Source organism: Muntiacus reevesi, chromosome 11 (assembly GCF_963930625.1).
Source record: "Muntiacus reevesi chromosome 11, mMunRee1.1, whole genome shotgun sequence".
NCBI lineage: Eukaryota > Metazoa > Chordata > Mammalia > Artiodactyla > Cervidae > Muntiacus > Muntiacus reevesi.
In genome coordinates, this window is record NC_089259.1 from 21,163,705 (window position 1) to 21,180,552 (window position 16,848).

Below are 16,848 nucleotides of genomic sequence, written 5' to 3' on the forward strand. Positions count from 1 at the left end.
GGAAAGCTAGCAGGGAGTTGTGCTGTGAACGGCTGGAGAGCACAGTATCTTTGATAGAACTGTGTGGAATGCTATCGAAAGTTTCATAAAGGAAGGAATGAGAGGAATCCACTGATCTGACAACACACAGAGCTATGGGGATCTCATCACGACTGGCTGTGTCGCAGTGGTGTGGGGATGCTGAAGCCAGCCATTCAGGGGTAATTTAGGCCACGACGGCAGCAGAAATGTTAAGACTACATGCATAAACAACCACAAAACGCAGCAGGAAATGGAGATATTAGGATCCGGGAAGTGGCCAGTTTTAAAAAATATTATCAACACTAGAGCACTGTGTATGCTGTCAAGAATAATCCTACAGAGAAGTCACAAGTTGCTGAAGCAAAATAAAGGGTTAACTCAAGAGAGAATGGGGAGAGAATGGAACCCAGAGTCCAGAGGAAGGGAAGTGCCTGTCACAGGAGGACGACGCTGTCTCCAACACAAAAGGAGCAAAGACGAAGATGATGAATACAACTAGGAGGGTAGAAAAACGAGGGAGATAAATCTGACAGCTTCCGTCTCAATGAATCACGAAGGTCATTAACTAAGTGAGGGTGAAGAGTCATCTTGAGAAGTAGGGAGCCGAGTTCACCTGACACAGAAAAGGACTACTCAGAGCAACACCGAGTATCATCTGAAACTGCGCTCATGAATTAAGAAGGCAGTCAGTCTACTGGGCGTGGTTTTTCTCAGGTAACATTCACTGCTCCAAGTACAAGCACAGAAAAAGAAGTGGAAACCTTCCATCAGAAGGCTTTGGTCAGGCAAGTAACTTCTCTCTCTAAAGGGAAGGCTGACCGGCATCACCTAAGGTTATACTTATGCCACCTCAAAACAGTTCAAAATGTAAACTATGAAGTAAATAGCTAATACAGTGTTAAGCTAATGAACTAACACTTGCAGTCTTTTATTTTAACTAAGTTCTCAAGATCACACTGACACCACATCATGCTCATCCATTCTCCATTGGTTATATCAATTTGGCCCTGTATCGTACTTTCCTTCCCAGAGCCTATTTTCTAAAAACACACTGATGAGATGTATAAAAATACTGCAATGATCACTGTTCTAAAAACAGTTTAGTATTTTATTTGAAAAAATTAGGTAAAAAGATAAATATACTTTTATTTCCCCTAGAAAACAAAGGAATTCACTAATGGTAAGCAAGCAATCTTTTCTCACAAAAGATACAAATTATATAAAATTTAAGCTCTTGCCTTACATCATACTTTATTTTCTTTAATATATCACATTTATTGAAGGAAAAAGATTAAAATACAGATTAAACACCAAAAGAGATGATATGTAACCAATTACTCTTGCTCCAAAAAAATCATATTAATACAATTGTAAATTTCAGATAGAACAGGCCCCGTTCTAACAATACTAATTTGTTATATATTCTGTATTTGCCAAATAAATATTATCTTACTACTTTTCAAAATATTTTAACCTCACCTAGGTTTTCCTTCTACCTCATTTTCTCATTTGTAATTTGGGGACACACCTCTTTTTATAGATCTACCAGAAATTAAGATTTTGCTAAAAAGAATTGTCCTCAACATCTTACCAACAAAGTCAAGTCACATCAAACACATTTAGATTTGCTTAAAAACAAACAAACAAAAAAACTGATTTTGAATCTCATTTTTGGTCAAGTTTCAAAGTCAGAGTCCAAACAATTCTTTGCAAGGGGCCATCATAAGGATAGACATACCATCAGTGAGAAGTTGCTACTTTGGCATTTTCCCTCCAGTGACAGAATACATCACTTTTTCGCTGGTTTAAACACCAGACAAAATGAGCAGACAGTTGAAGTTAGAGTCCACATGTACAACAAACACCTCCCTTTAAACACTAGGCTGACATGCAGCACAGGGTGTCTGTCTACACACCTCACACCTACACCCGAGCCGGAGTGCTGAACTTCACCTTGAGTTCAGTCCAGGGCAGACACAGAGTGCAAGCCACCTTTAAATGACTGCTCTCTGTTTTTGCTGAATGTACATTTCTGCTCCTCCATTTAAGCATACCTACTCACAATATCTAATAAGGAAGCAAATGAATCTTTAAGTAAAGAGATGTTTATTAATGTTAGGTCTTACCTTCAAACTATTCTTAAGTTTAGATAATTTTTAATGTACAGTTAAATTTAGAACTAATCTTGTTAAAAAAAAAAAATCCCTGAAACCTCTCATTGTACTCTTTTTCCACATATTTGTATTCCAGAATTGAGGGGAAATGGCAGAGCTAGAGACAGGGTTAGCAAAAAAGAGTCCTTCTGTGTGGAGAGCAGATACAGAGCAACTGCTAATAACCCAGGTCAACATGTTACTTACTTGCACATTACTGTGGCCAAAGCAATTACTGGGATTCACATTCTTATGATACAAAGAAAATTGTAACCATCAGATTTCAAAGTAAAGATCAACAGACTAAAAACCAAGAAAACCTTCAGGGTTTTAGGAATGCAGTATTCTACCACACTCAAAGACGATGATCAGGAGAGAAGTGTCTGCACTTGCTGTGGCGATCGGTGTAGAATGCTCCCGGGATCTTTGTACTCATTGACCGGATTCATCACAGCTGCATACACTTCCCCGTAGGCTCTACAGACTAATTCTGTAGACTGTTTTATGATCTGCTCTCTATTGACAAACAAACAGATGTGTGTTAACATGTAATCTGAAAACAAAAGACTAAGCAGTCTAAGAAAGTTCCATACTGAACTAACATATTTCATAATTATCACATATTATTAAAAATCATTGTACAACTACACAAGTTATCTTGGTTTGGGGATAAAAGGTTTTTTTAATATTATTTCTTTATGAAATTTTCTCCATTAGTATGTAGGTTGCAGAAGGGCAGGCGCTGTGTTTTGTTCACTCTGTAGAACCGTGATCGTTAGGATGGAACACTGCCTAATATATTGTGAATTACTAAACAAGAAATAGAAACTGCAACCCACCATCATTGCACTGATTTTGCAAACGCAACTGACAACACATTAACCATAAAGAGGCTTAAAACCATTCAAATGTATTAACCCTTCAAATCTCAGAATAACTTACAATATATAGTCCTTTCACCTACAGCTCCTATACTAATAATCACATCTCCTCGATTTTTCATCTCTCCAACAAAGGTGACACTTGTCTGCAACAAATCACAGCATTTTCACAAATACACATTCCTATACAAGCACATAAAAGAAGAGAGATAGTTTTAAATAAACTGAAGTAAATGTCTTTAGAAAAAACAGCATTGGGTTCTTTAAATCTGCATTAATCATTTAATAGTTTTCATGACATCTGGTACATCAACTCCAACTATTTCTACTCCTATATCACTATATCTGGTGATGAAAACAGACTTCCCAGGTGGTTCAGTGGTAAATAAACCACCTGCCAATGCCAGAGATGTGGGAGACACAGGTCCGATCCCTGGGATGGGCAGGTTCCCTGGAGGAGGAAATGGCAACCCACTCCAGTATTCCTGCCTGGAGAATTCCACGGACACGAGCCTGGCGGGCGGCAGTCCATGGGGTAAAAAAAGAGCCAGACACAACCGAGCACACAGGCACCGATGAAAACCTTTCTGACTTTCACAGTAACTAAGCTAAAAACGTGTCTTTAAAGCTTTACTCTCAGACGGACTTCTGTTTCCTGTCTCTGTCAGTGTCATAACTACGTGCCATCACTTCGGTTCAGACCATAATGAACTCCTGCTGGAAGGAGAAAGCAAAATCCCATCAGTCCTTCTCCAGCCAGTCTCCTCCACATTTAGTGTAGCTTAAGCACTGTGAGACTAATCTTTCTAAAGCGTAACTTTTATCATGTCTCCCCCTTACCCAGGACCCTTCAAGGCGATTCAGTGTCTTCTTCCAATTTCAGACAAGTCAGAACTCCTTACCCTCTCACTCAAAATCTTTTATAACGCCTTCGGCATCATTACTCTAATTCTGCAGTCCAGCTCAACCCGACTGGCCTATCTGCCCTGCTCTCCCTGACCTCAGGTCCTTCGCTCCCTCACATACCTCCATCAGCCTGCAATGTCTCTCTCATCCACCTTTCAATGCCCTTTAATTCTCAGGAAAAATGGACTCCCTCATCCACGAAGCCTTCCCGGTTCTACAGGGCTAGAAATAACCACTTCTTAGAACATCCACGACCGAAATTATACCTCTGTAAGATTATCTGTGGAAATATGGGGATCAGTGGTCTAAAGAATAAAACTGGTTGAATGGAATGAGGAAGGGAGTCTCACTTATGGTCTTGGGTCATTGCACACTGTTCTGATGGGGTCTCAAACTCTCGATCTGAGCAACCGTGATTGTCTGGAACAACCTGACATTTCCCTAAAGCTTCCAGAATGAGACTGGGTAGAAGGCAGATACGCAGAGTTTTTCTGAGCAGAGTGGAGTAATGCTATTGGCTGTACTACCTTTTTGTTGGAAGGGAGGATGGTAGAAACTGATTTGGTAATCTACTAGATGAGGCTTGGAGATTTTTTTTTTTTAATCTGCTGATTAGCAATCGCTCCTATAACTGAGCATAACAATAGATGCATCAAAATGACACAATGATCATTTTCGATAGATGACATAGCTGAAAAATATAATTAGCATTTTAAAAATCTGTTAACTATAATATTTGACACTCATTTGCAACAAATAATGAATTTTAGATATAGCACTTCTAGTTCTCTACTAGAATCAGTAAAAATTTTTATTTGAATTGTTTTAATATTTCATTGGAGCACAGTTGATTTACAATGTTGCACAAATCTCTGCGGCACAGCAGACTGACTCAGTTTTACACATACATACATTCTTTCTTCAATATTCTTTTCTATCATGGTTTATCCCAGTGGATTGGAGATAGTTCCCTGTGCTATACAGTAGGACCTTGTTTATCCATTCTAAATGAAACAGCTTGCATCAACCAACTTCAAATTCCCAATCCATCCCTCTTCCTCCCCTACTAAAAGCAGTAAGATATTTGGAGGCTTACAAAACATTACTCACACCTCATACTCTAAAATCTGTGCTCAGTGTGAACACAGCGTGTACTTCTGCTAGATGTGAAACATACAAACAAGGCTATTCCTTCTTACAGTAAGTTTAAAATCAGAATAAGGTACAAAAATGAATACTAAACACAGTTTTAAAAAATCCAGAGTTAATAACTGGTAAATGTAAATAAATTACTGAAAATTCTGAAATAATCAATTTAAAATTTTAATTTCAAATCCATGCGATGAAAAATTTTAACATTACTAAAGTTTAGTTGTAACTCAGGGCACATGTCCACTTATAAGCCACAACTCACAAGACAGCTGAAAATCATTATAAATCTGCAACACAGAAAACCAGAATAAAGGAACACTGCTAAGACAAATAATTAAATAAAATCAAGCCCGTAAGAACAAGTAAGAGTTTGTAATTCCTTTTAAATGTTTGTACTTGATGGCATAGGGCTTCCTCATTCCACTCCCCAGTTTAAGAAGCCACCAAGACAAGGGAGGGATTGAAAAATGAACATGGCTGTGCTGAACGAGACGAGATACACAAAAGCCTGTGGACAAAAAGTCTTTCACAGAGCGGAAAGAAAAAAGGGAAGGGAACAGAACTGGTCCTCCTGGCCTAACAGATGGTTGTTAAAGTCAACAGGATAGAAATGCAACGGAAATGAAGATTCTCCAAGTGAATCCGAGTCAAAGCCAAACTGTAAAGAGCAAGAACTGTGACTGACAGTGATTCCATATTTCTGGACAAACGTTAGAAGTTCATTTATTACCACCCAAGCCAGGTACAGGTCCATATGCTCATATTCATTTATGTTTTCCTAATGAGTTATACATGGCAGAGGTAAAACAGTACAGTGAAGGACATTACTGTCCAAAGATCTTGACTCTAGCTCCAGTTCCGCTACTTACTGCTGCCTTGAACAAGTAATTTAACCTTTCCAAGCCTAATTCCAATATCATAAAACAAAATACTGACCTTGATAACATTTACTAGATACTTTCAGCTTTAAAACTGTATCATTTCATTGAGCTAAGAGCTTTTTAATGAACTGCTGCTAAAAAACCTATATATGCTTATTCATACACATATACACACATATATGCATCCACATACATCACTTTGTGGAACTGGGTTCCCTGAATAATGAAACGTTATCAGTGACTTGTACATAAATGGGTAGTGTTTCTAAAGTAATAAAGCAATTTTCTTGCCATTTTACTATCTCCTCCTTTTATTTTTAATGCTAATTACTATGTAAGTTCACCCTTTATGTTAAAAAGTTATCACATATATCTTATGTGTCTGCCTTCTGCCTGCCTGGTGTCTTGGTCCAAATTATTCACTAATATTATGTGTGAAATATGAAGGTCAAATAATGATGAATCATTATAGTGAAAAATAAAATCAGTGTCCAAAGTGAAAAACTTCAAGAACTGTATAAATACATGACCAGCAAATCATCTCAGTCTAGTCATGTGCTTCTGAAAACGTGGAATATCCTTTTCTACTGATCTTTTCAAGTACAGGTAAAGAAAAGCAGTACTTTCCCCTGCCCCCCCCCCGCCAAGTCATGTATGCTATTTTCTAGCATGGGTACCCACCTCAGATTTTACTTTCTGTATTTTGTTAATCACAGCCAATCACATACCTGATGGATGTAATACTTTTAGAACTGTTTCTCCATGTTAAAATTCTAAAGATAAATCCCGCTTTTCACATGACCAACAACAGATATGCAAAAGGCCATTTAAAAGGAAAAAGCCTTTGAATGTTAAGTCAAGATTCATCTATAAAGTCAGATCATTAACTTTCTTGGTCTCTTTACATGTCTTTACATGACATTCTCACTGTAATTTCAAAAAATTTAAAACATGACATACAAATAATTCATTAACAGGAAATTATTAAGATGGTAAAATTGATTCACAAAATGTTTTGAGGAACTGGTCATTTACAGGCATTTGAGAAGGAAGATGAGAATAAATCAAGTTACATATAAAATGAACTAACATCTTATAGAGCAGGAAAGTTTCATCTCAGAACCTTTTAATCAGTAGTAAACAGAAAATCAAACAAGGGTACATTCCCCTAAATAATTTTTGATGGGTCTGTTAACAATGTTTCAATATGACATGAAAAAGATATGCTGGTCTCCCAGAACCTAAACACCTTATTTCCAAGGCTTGGAAAGTCTTCTTACTTTTGCAAAGTACAGCCGCTGTTTTTTTTTCCCCCTGTATAGTTTGCTATTCTAGCATATCAGTATCAAAGATAATAATCATGTAGCTAACGTGCTATGAGAAAAAATAAGAAATAAAGGAGATGAGCTTGTTACACAATTTCACATAAGTGCAACGTATTTTAGTTATCTATCCGTGAGAATACCAGACATTAAGAAATTATTTTTGTCCAGTTATAAATGTCATAGTATCATAAAACTACAGTTATAAATTCTGACAATACTAATAAACATTATTGTATAACTAAATGGAGATACCATTCTCATTTTAAAATATGTTTGCTGAAATTACCTTACGTATAATTTAGATAATTATTTAAAGTACTGAGCCATGATAAGAAATCGAACTGCTAACTTCCAGAATCAGTGAACTTGTCATTAATCAGTACTTTAAGATTCTGGTTGCCATAACAACATAAAACTTTCATCATTACCATAAACCCAGCACTTCTAAAAATAACTTATCTCAACATTCAGGTTCTGTGATCACTAAAATTGAGCTTTATGACAGCACCAAGGTTAAGAGGCAATCAAACATGCCACAGGAGAAAAGAAGGTGTTAACAGCTTAACTATTCCCAAAAACTAAGGGGAAAAAATATACCTATGTATAATAAATTGGTTTAAAAATGTACATTTTGATTTCTCTTTATCACAATATAAGGACCAAAGATGCCAAAGTGGGTCAGCTTTCTGACATTCACAGTAACAATTAAAGCGTATCTGAGGTGAGACCAAGGCACAGATCTCACATGTGTCTCATACAGCCTATCACGGATATCTAACATGTTTGAGTGTCCTTTTAAAATAGTAAAACAATACAATCTCAGCATAGAAAGAGTTAATAAAAATATAGTACAAGCTAGTGTTAAAGAGAACAGGCTCTGGAAGATTGGATTTGAATCTTGACTCTGCTTCTTGCTAACTGTTTGACCTTGTTTCAATTATTTAACCTTTCCCCAAAAAAATGTCCTTTTCTGTAAAATAGAGATACTAATGAACAAACTTAGCGAGAAGGTTAAGTAAAGCAATTCATTCAAGGATCACTCTAGCTGAGATGCTAAAATTAGACTGTAGAGGCTAGTGTGGCAATGGTAGAGAGGGCAAGGGTCAAAGCAGAATAGTTTCAAGGCTAATGTGATAATCCAGGCACAGATGATACTGCCTTGGACAAGAGGGGTAACTGCGGAGATAGTCAAAAGAGACTGGAGTCTGCCCTCATACACTTCTTTCTAGGTAAATATTTAATAAAATAGTTCCATGGCATTTTGATTGGAACTACATCGGGAATTTACAGATTACTACATTATATACCCAGTTAGAGAAGAATACCATGTGTCCACATTGGAACACTGGAAATCTATAGCAAACATCACACTTAAGTGATGAAATATCAGAAACATTCTCAGTAAAGTTCAAAATAAAATATGCACACTCACCATTACATCTACTATTTGAGCACCTAGTCAATATAATAAGTTTAATCATAAATACTGAAAAAAATTAATGACTCATTAACTTCAGATGTCTGTACCAGAAACAAACAAACAAAAAAATCAAGGCAAACAACTGATAAACTAATAAAACTAACAGTTTAATTGCCTGGTCAGATTCAAAATTAATGTATAAAATTTAGTATTTTTCCCTATTTACCAGCAACAGCTAATGAGAATATGCAATGGAAAATAAAAAACCTTATCAAAGGAGTCACAAAACTGTTTCCTAGGAATAAACCCAACAATATACATGGAAAATTATACAAAGAAACTAAGTCTTTACTGAAAATTCTAAAAGATAATCTGGATAAACAGGTAGGTATACCATGCTCATAGACAGGAATACCCACTAGTGGACTTTCTTATTTCTATTTGTTCTTATGTTAGCTGAGTGAATGTTTTACATGCACTTTAAAAGAATGTTATTTTCCGTAGTTGTGTGTGGTATTTTCTTTCTATTGGGTTGAGCTGCTTAGTGACACTATTCAGTTCCTTTACACCAAAACAAGTAGTTTTCTACTTTTTCTATTAATTATTGAGAGAGGAGGGTTGAAATATCAAAATGAATGTCAATTTATCTATTCTTCTTCAATTTTATAAGCTTAGATGTCATGTTTTTTGAAGATCTATTAGTTGTACATATTTACTATTATATCTTCTTCATGAATTGATCCTATTATTGTGAAATATCCCTCTTTATCTTCGGTAGCATCATCTTCCCATCAGTCTAATTTTTCTGATATTAACATCAGAATATAGCTACTTCAGCTTTATTATAATTTTTATTTGCATGGTATAATATGATCTTTTAACCGTGCCCTTAAAGTGGATTTCTTATAAACTGCAGACAGTTGGGCCAGGTTTTTATTTGTACCACCTGTTCTTTTTTTCTATTGTTCTGCCTTCTTTTAATCTAATTGTCTTTTTAAAATTCTATTTTATCCACTGGCATATTGTTTATTTTAGTGCTTGCTGTAAGGTTTACAATCTATCTTCAAACAATATTATGCACTTCATAAGCAACCTTCAACACCTTAACAGTATACTTCTACTTCCATCCAAGTTCATCTTTTATGCTTTTGTAGCCATAAACTTTATTTCTCAATGTTAAGAATCCCACATTCACTGTTAGTATTTTTATTTTAAAGGCCCACTATCTTTTATATTTAGCATTTCCTGCGCTTGTCATTCCCTGGTGTAGACATGGGTTTTAGTGTGGTACCATTTTTCTTCAGCCTGAAGAACTTCCCTTATCATTTCTTGCAGTGCAGTATACTGGTGATAAATGCTCTCTACTTTTGTTTATCTTATCTCAAAATGCATTTTTTTTGCTTTCAGTTTGAAAGATACTTTTGACGAATATACAAAGTTAAAACTGTTTTATCATTCAGCTTTTAAAAAGATGTGATTTACTGTCTTCTGGTTTGAACTGTTTCTAACAAGAAGTCAGTAGTATCCTTATCGTTGTTCCCCACAAATAATATCATTGTTCCCCTTAAAATCTTGCTTTTTAAGGTTTCTTTCTCTATCACTGGTTTGCAGTAATTTGATTATGGTGTACCTTAGTGTAATTTTCCTTGTGATTTATTTAGCTTCCTGAAACTGTGGGTTCACGTTTTCCATCACATTTGAAAAAAATTCTTTTATGCCTTCAAATTTTTTATGCCTTAATCTCACTATGACACTTCACTTATATTTCAATGCTTGTTCCTGTCTCACAATTCACCACCTAAGATTCTTCATCTGCTCTACAGCTTTTAATTTTTTCCTACCTGAGCTTCAGTCTGGGCAATTACTATTGTTCTCCCTTCAAACTGATTGATCTTTCCCTCTAGAATGTCCAACTGGTGATTATTTCTACCCAGTGAGTTCTCCTCTTAGTCCCTGAAGACATCTGAAACAGCTGTTTTAAAGATCTTACCTGCTAATTCTGTAAACTATGTTGGTAAGTCTGTTTCTGTCGACAGATTTGTTTCTAGTTTTGGTTCATACTTTAGTACCTAAGTAGTTTTTATTGCATGTTCAGCACTATAAATGTTACACTGTTGACTGTATTTTGCCATATTTGCAAGTATTAAGTTTTGTTCTGGAAGGCAGTTAATTCAGTAAAGATCTACATGATCTTTTAGAGGTTTGTCTTCTGTTTAACTTTATTAGTGTGAGTCTAAAGCAGCCTTTACTGTAGGACAGATTAGCCTCACTTTAAAGACTTAGACTTTCCCAGGTCTCTACACAGTGTGAGTCCCAGTCATTTATCAGTTTGCACATTTCCAGTAGTCACTATTTCTTTGGTAGGCTCACCCTGCCCCTATTACCAAATCTGCTTTATTTTCTGTTTATACTGGTATTCCTGATAGTTAAAGATAGTGGTTTAAAAAGGGGGACTTCCTGGGTGGCACTTGTGTAAAGAATCTGCCTATAATGCAGGAGACCCAGGTATGATTGCTGGGTTGGAAAGATGCCCTGGGGAAGGGAATGGCAACCCTCTCAGGTATTCTTGCCTGGAGAATTCCATGGATGCTTAAAAGGAGGCAGTGAAAGAGAAGAAAATTTTTCCATTTACCTCAAAAAAAAAAAACCAAAAAACCAAAGTCATTACTTTTAAAGAAATTTGCTTTGCTTCTACCATATGCAACAGATGATTCCTCAAAGAATTCTCAAATCATATACACTTTTCTACACACTCACTTTAAGAAGCATCTATTGTCTCTATTTCTTAAGTTATTCACACAAAGAATTCTGATTCAATAAGAGAAGACACAGAATATTTTATAAATATGCGTAACTGTGGTTTCTATAGTCCAACCTCTATTTTTATATTATTAAAAGATAAATGCTGGAGTCTGGCACTGAAAAAAGAACAACGCCCTTCTAATTAATCACATGGAAGGAAGGATTCTTTAATAATGCTTTAATTTTCTACCTTTTAATTTTTAATACAACCTCATTTCCTGGCTACTTAAATTCATTCAATAGTTTATTCCAAGGCTGAAGTATTCAATCAAAATCCACTTTGAGAGGCAGTCAAACTATAACACAAGACAAGAAAAAAGAAGAGTGACAGGGGTCCCCAAGGTACTGCAACCACAGAGACAATCAAAGTTATAGAGAACAGAACATTAACAAAACAAGACAGGAATAAAAAAGCTTTACACTGCAAAGCTATATTTCAAAGAAACAATTGATATTTTAAATACACTATGAATAGAAATCAATATGGATATGAAATTATTTTAGCTTAAAAACTGATTACCATTTTGAAAAGGTTCAAAATTTAACTGAATAAAAGTTACCTATTATTTCAACACCTTATAAGTAAGATCAAATGCATATCATGCCTATATAGTACTAAGTACTGAAACAAGTAGTTAAATATAAATATAAAATATAAAAACATATACAAAATATAAAATAAATATTAAAAAGTATTTGATTAAACAAAGTAAATAACTTAAGAAAAACAAACAATTTGAATTATGGCATAATGGAATTTGTTTTATAGTCTCCCAGTTCTTTAGAATATTGGTTATGTTGACAGTATGGGATCTTTTAAGATAGAAAAAAGTATAAAAGTAAAAAAATAAAATAAAATCAGTTACATTGACCACAACTAATGTGGGAACTCCCTAAGAAGGTAAGAGTAGAGGTCTGGTGACTGTCACACTCAAAAGTAATACATTAAGACTGGAATCCATTTCAGAAGTCAAGAACGATAAGTCAAGGATGATTGACAGATGGAAGTCTCTAATGATACATAGCCTAACTTCTTCATGTTGTCATTCCAGTTTCTTCATTAGGTTAGTTATAGTTAGAACCCTAACTCTATGTCTGAGAGAATCCATTTTCAGCCAATTCTAACTGACACCAAATTCTCCCTCATGCTGAGCCCAAAGTTGCCTCCTTGTGCCTCAGAACCACAGAAGGCCAGTGGACCACCTCTGTACCTTGACATCCTTTCAGATATTTAAAGCATCTTTTTTTTTTCAAGTTGCATAGTTCTTTATTGTACTTGTAATGTAAATATTTGTTCAAGAGTGTAATTGACATGTCAGACATAATCTCTATTAAGACAGTGAAACTGTCTTTTAAATCTGACTCTGTAGTGCCTGGTAGTACACAGAGCACTTAATACACTAGTTGAATGGAAAGAAAAAAAAAGGTACAGATGTCTGATTTCCTACTTACACAAAATTTTGTCAATATTTTTGCTAAAATCAAGAGAGTCACCCAGTATAATCTCTTTCTTCTAATTTTAATACCCTTATATTTTCATGTATAGTCCTTTGCCTTGAACACATTTCTAATATGTGATATTGAACAATTTTATAATATATTTATAGAAACTTCCAGAGTCCAAAATGATCTAAACAGTAGGACATCTGTGTTGCACAATGAACATATTACTAACCTTTCATCACATATTCAGTACAATTTTGACATGTGTGTTAATACAATGGAACTTCGTATTATCACGTTGTAGTTTCAATTATATAAGTCTCATTATTTTTTAAAAAAGCATTCACTGCATATACACTTTCAAATTACAAACATGTAAGGAACAAGTATGAACAGGGTAAGGTCAGATCTCTTAGGGGTGCTGAGGTAGAAAAAAAGGTTGAGAACTATAAATCCTCAATGATTAAATCTCCTTTTTTAAAAAATAATTTTTTTCTAAGAAATGTATGTGAATCTTTAGCAACTATTAATAATTGGGACCAATAAATAAATACTTACTTCACTGTGGCACTTAGAAGAAAGTTCAGTTGTGGCATTAACAGGTTGTCAGGAGCTGACAGATAGCGATCAAACTGAACCTAAATGAAACAGAGAAATTTGAAACACAAAGTGCATATATCTGCTAATAGACTTCCTTAATAATCATCCCTTTCTAAGGATTAAATCCTTGGAAAAATCCCATATTCCAAATAACGAGGTCTTTGTGATCAAAATGAGTTATTTCTTCTATATTCTAACTAAATTCACTGCAAGTGTCAACTCTTTAAGGTACTCAGTTATCAGCAATATCTACTTTTAAAATTTCAAATCCAAGCCATTCATTTTGATCTCCCTCACCAAACTTCTGGGTAATAATATTAATAAGATGTTAAGTCATCAGATTTCAAGTCTACTTTACTTTTTAAAATCCAGAGTATCTGTTAATCATTTACTCATCTATTCATTATTAATATACATCAAGTACCTATTATTGCTAAGGTACCTTATGACATAATGTAAATATAATGGTGAGCAAAAAAAGACAGTCCCTAGCTTCACAGAGCTCATGGTCTAGTGAGAGAGGTAGTAAACAAATGTAAATAAAGGAAAAACCAAAGTACCAATACTGTAAAAGCATCCATCAGGAGGACACAGATCTAATCTTTGTGTTTGGCAAAAGCATCTCTGAGCAAGGGACATTTTAAGTAAAATCATGAAGATGAACTGACATTAGGTTAAGTGTGTGTGTAGTGTGGGGACAGTGTGGATGAAGGCTTAGGTGAGAAAAGAATGGCTACTAGAGCTCAGTTCATGTAGGACTTGAAAGCTTTTCTAACAGATTCTAATTTCTACTGTAAAAGCATTAGCAAAACCATTAAAGGAGGGAAATAACTAAAGGGGAAAAATCGTCTGATTTGAATTTAAGATGCTAACTCTGGCCACAGCAAAAAGAATCAAAGGGGAGGTCATACAAAGCAGATGCAAGGGCAACAAATGGGTAGCTCCTGCAGCATCTCAGACAACAAGGGCAACAGGAATGAAAAGAAAAGAAGATATCTGAGAAAATTAGAGAGCAAAATCATCACAATTTGGTTAGCAGTAAATGGGATGAAGGGGTTGACTCTGAGATTTTGGATTTGCATAATTTAATTCACAGCATTATCACAATTCACAACTGTATTCTTTATACACTTATTTAGTTGCGTGATAAATGCAGCTCTTATTGGTGGTTGTCTCTCAAGATATATAGCCTAACTTCTTCATGTTGTCATTCCTGTTTCTTCATTAGGTTAGGAGTAAAATTCTGAAACTGAAGAAAACCTAAATAGGGATAATGAGACTATTAGGGCATGGTGAAATATTACTACCAATGTCTGTCTTGATCAGACCTCTTTAAAGGAATACATGTGCAATCATTATGACTGGACCCAGTTGTGAATACAGACAATCATCACATGGGAAAGAGTAAGAATAACATTCCATAAGGAAACGTACACTGACACGCTTTATTGTGTACTTACCATCGCAGCCTTCAGCGCCACAGAATCTAGGTTGGGCAAATTAGCTAAAGGGCCCTTAAGGAACAAAAGGCCAAAAACAAGATGAAAACAGGTGCTATATGTTACAGTTCACTTATCAAATACAGTCCATTAGGAGACTTCCCAAATTTGAAAATTTAGCTTATTTCCAAAGAACGTCCTATCTTCAACCTCAATTAAAAGAGGGACTATGATCTGTTAATTTTTGTATAACTAGCGTGAAGGTCCTCAATAATATGTCTCGGAGTGAGGAGCACATATGTTTACGAACAATGAAATAGCAGGATACCTCAGATTTGATCATAAGCAAGAAAAAGGGCAGTTAAGTACTGAGAAACGGCAGTGAGACACAGACACCTTAAGAGTCTCACTTTGACAATTTCAGACAGTATAAAAAAGGTAGCAGAATTAGCTCCTTCTGGTGGAAACTTGCCTATTACCTTATCAAAAGAAAAAATTCAAACCTGTGATCTTTGAGAGTGTCACTTAAAGAGTTCCTGGGTTATAAAATATTCTTCATCTTAATGTTATTTAAAAGTTTTTTGCTTTTTAAGGAAAGATGCTTATATGGTTTCCTAGGCTTCTCTCCCATTCTGTGTTCTAATTCTACTGGAGTTCCATAATTGAACAAGATCATATGCTAGCCCCAGAAGTATTTACCTTTCCAAATAATAGACCATGATCTGCTAAATTAAAAGGGGGAATGACTGCTATCTATATATAGTAATCTATGCATTCAATTAGTTGATGGTGATAAAGGACTCTGAAAAATTTACCATTGTATTACTATCTATAGTGAAAAGGACAGTTAACATTTGGGGACACTCTACTATTTTTTTTTTTCATTTATTTATATTAGTTGGAGGTTAATTACTTTACAATATTGTAGTGGTTTCTGCCATACATTGATATGAATCAGCCATGGCTTTACATGTGTTCCCCATCCTGAACCCCCCTTCCCACCTCCCTCCCCACACTCTACTATATTTCAGGTAATCATCTGAGCACTACACAGGCGTTATCTCACTTAATCATCAGAATAACCCTACGTTACAGATATTAGTACCCTCAATTTACAAATGAGGAAACAGAGACAAGTCACTTTCCCAGTGAGAAACTGCGATTAAGCGGCAGAGCCAAGATTCTAATGAGTCTAGCTCTAGAAGACACAGTCTAAATCAGTGTTTCTCTCTAGGCAGAAACAGCCACATGCTTACCTGTTCAGCTTTATGTTGCTGTACTGTGTTATAGATATAACTCAAGCCTGCTCTGGTTAAAACATAAGAAGCTTGCTCGTTTATAAGTGTGTCCAAATGTGCTTCAATCTAAAATAAAATACAATTAAAAGAAAACATTTTAAAGAAGAATAGGACTGATGAGAGTGGAGATGAGCCTGGACTCTCAGCTCTCCATCACACTCCTTGCTGAGGCGCAGGGACTGCTTTTATACAAAGACTGTTCCTTCCTCAAAGAGGAAGTCCTCTCACAAATGAGAAGAAAGTCTTCTTTGAGGATTCCAGGACTAGCCACGAGTCAAAAAAATCTGAGTTGCTTCTTAGCTTTTTTAAAAGCTGGTATGACACAAACAAACAAAAACTACTCATGAAGAACAACAATGTAAAATAGAATACTTAGAAGAATTCTGGGAGGATGAGGACTTGTTCCTCACATCCACACTGCCTCATGCTCCCAACTTATTGGACTGACTCAGCCAATCAGATATGCCATCTGGAGAGGCCTGGAGGAAATCCCACAGGGGCTGAAGCTCTAAGTTCTCCTGAAGAAA

General features: G+C 35.5%; 1 protein-coding gene across 1 annotated transcript in view; it reads right to left on the reverse strand.

The window, feature by feature from the left end:
* Positions 1-1,108: 1,108 nt before the first annotated feature.
* The window catches only part of COG6 (component of oligomeric golgi complex 6), a 47,802-nt gene continuing 32,062 nt past the window's right edge, over positions 1,109-16,848 (reverse strand). Inside the window, exons 16-19 of the mRNA XM_065901886.1 lie at positions 16,280-16,387; positions 15,045-15,098; positions 13,543-13,622; positions 1,109-2,690 (exon numbers count right to left, since the gene is read on the reverse strand). Coding sequence (XP_065757958.1) covers positions 2,543-2,690; positions 13,543-13,622; positions 15,045-15,098; positions 16,280-16,387 — 390 coding nt within the window. The 3' untranslated portion in view covers positions 1,109-2,542. The remainder of the gene's footprint in view (positions 2,691-13,542; positions 13,623-15,044; positions 15,099-16,279; positions 16,388-16,848) is intronic.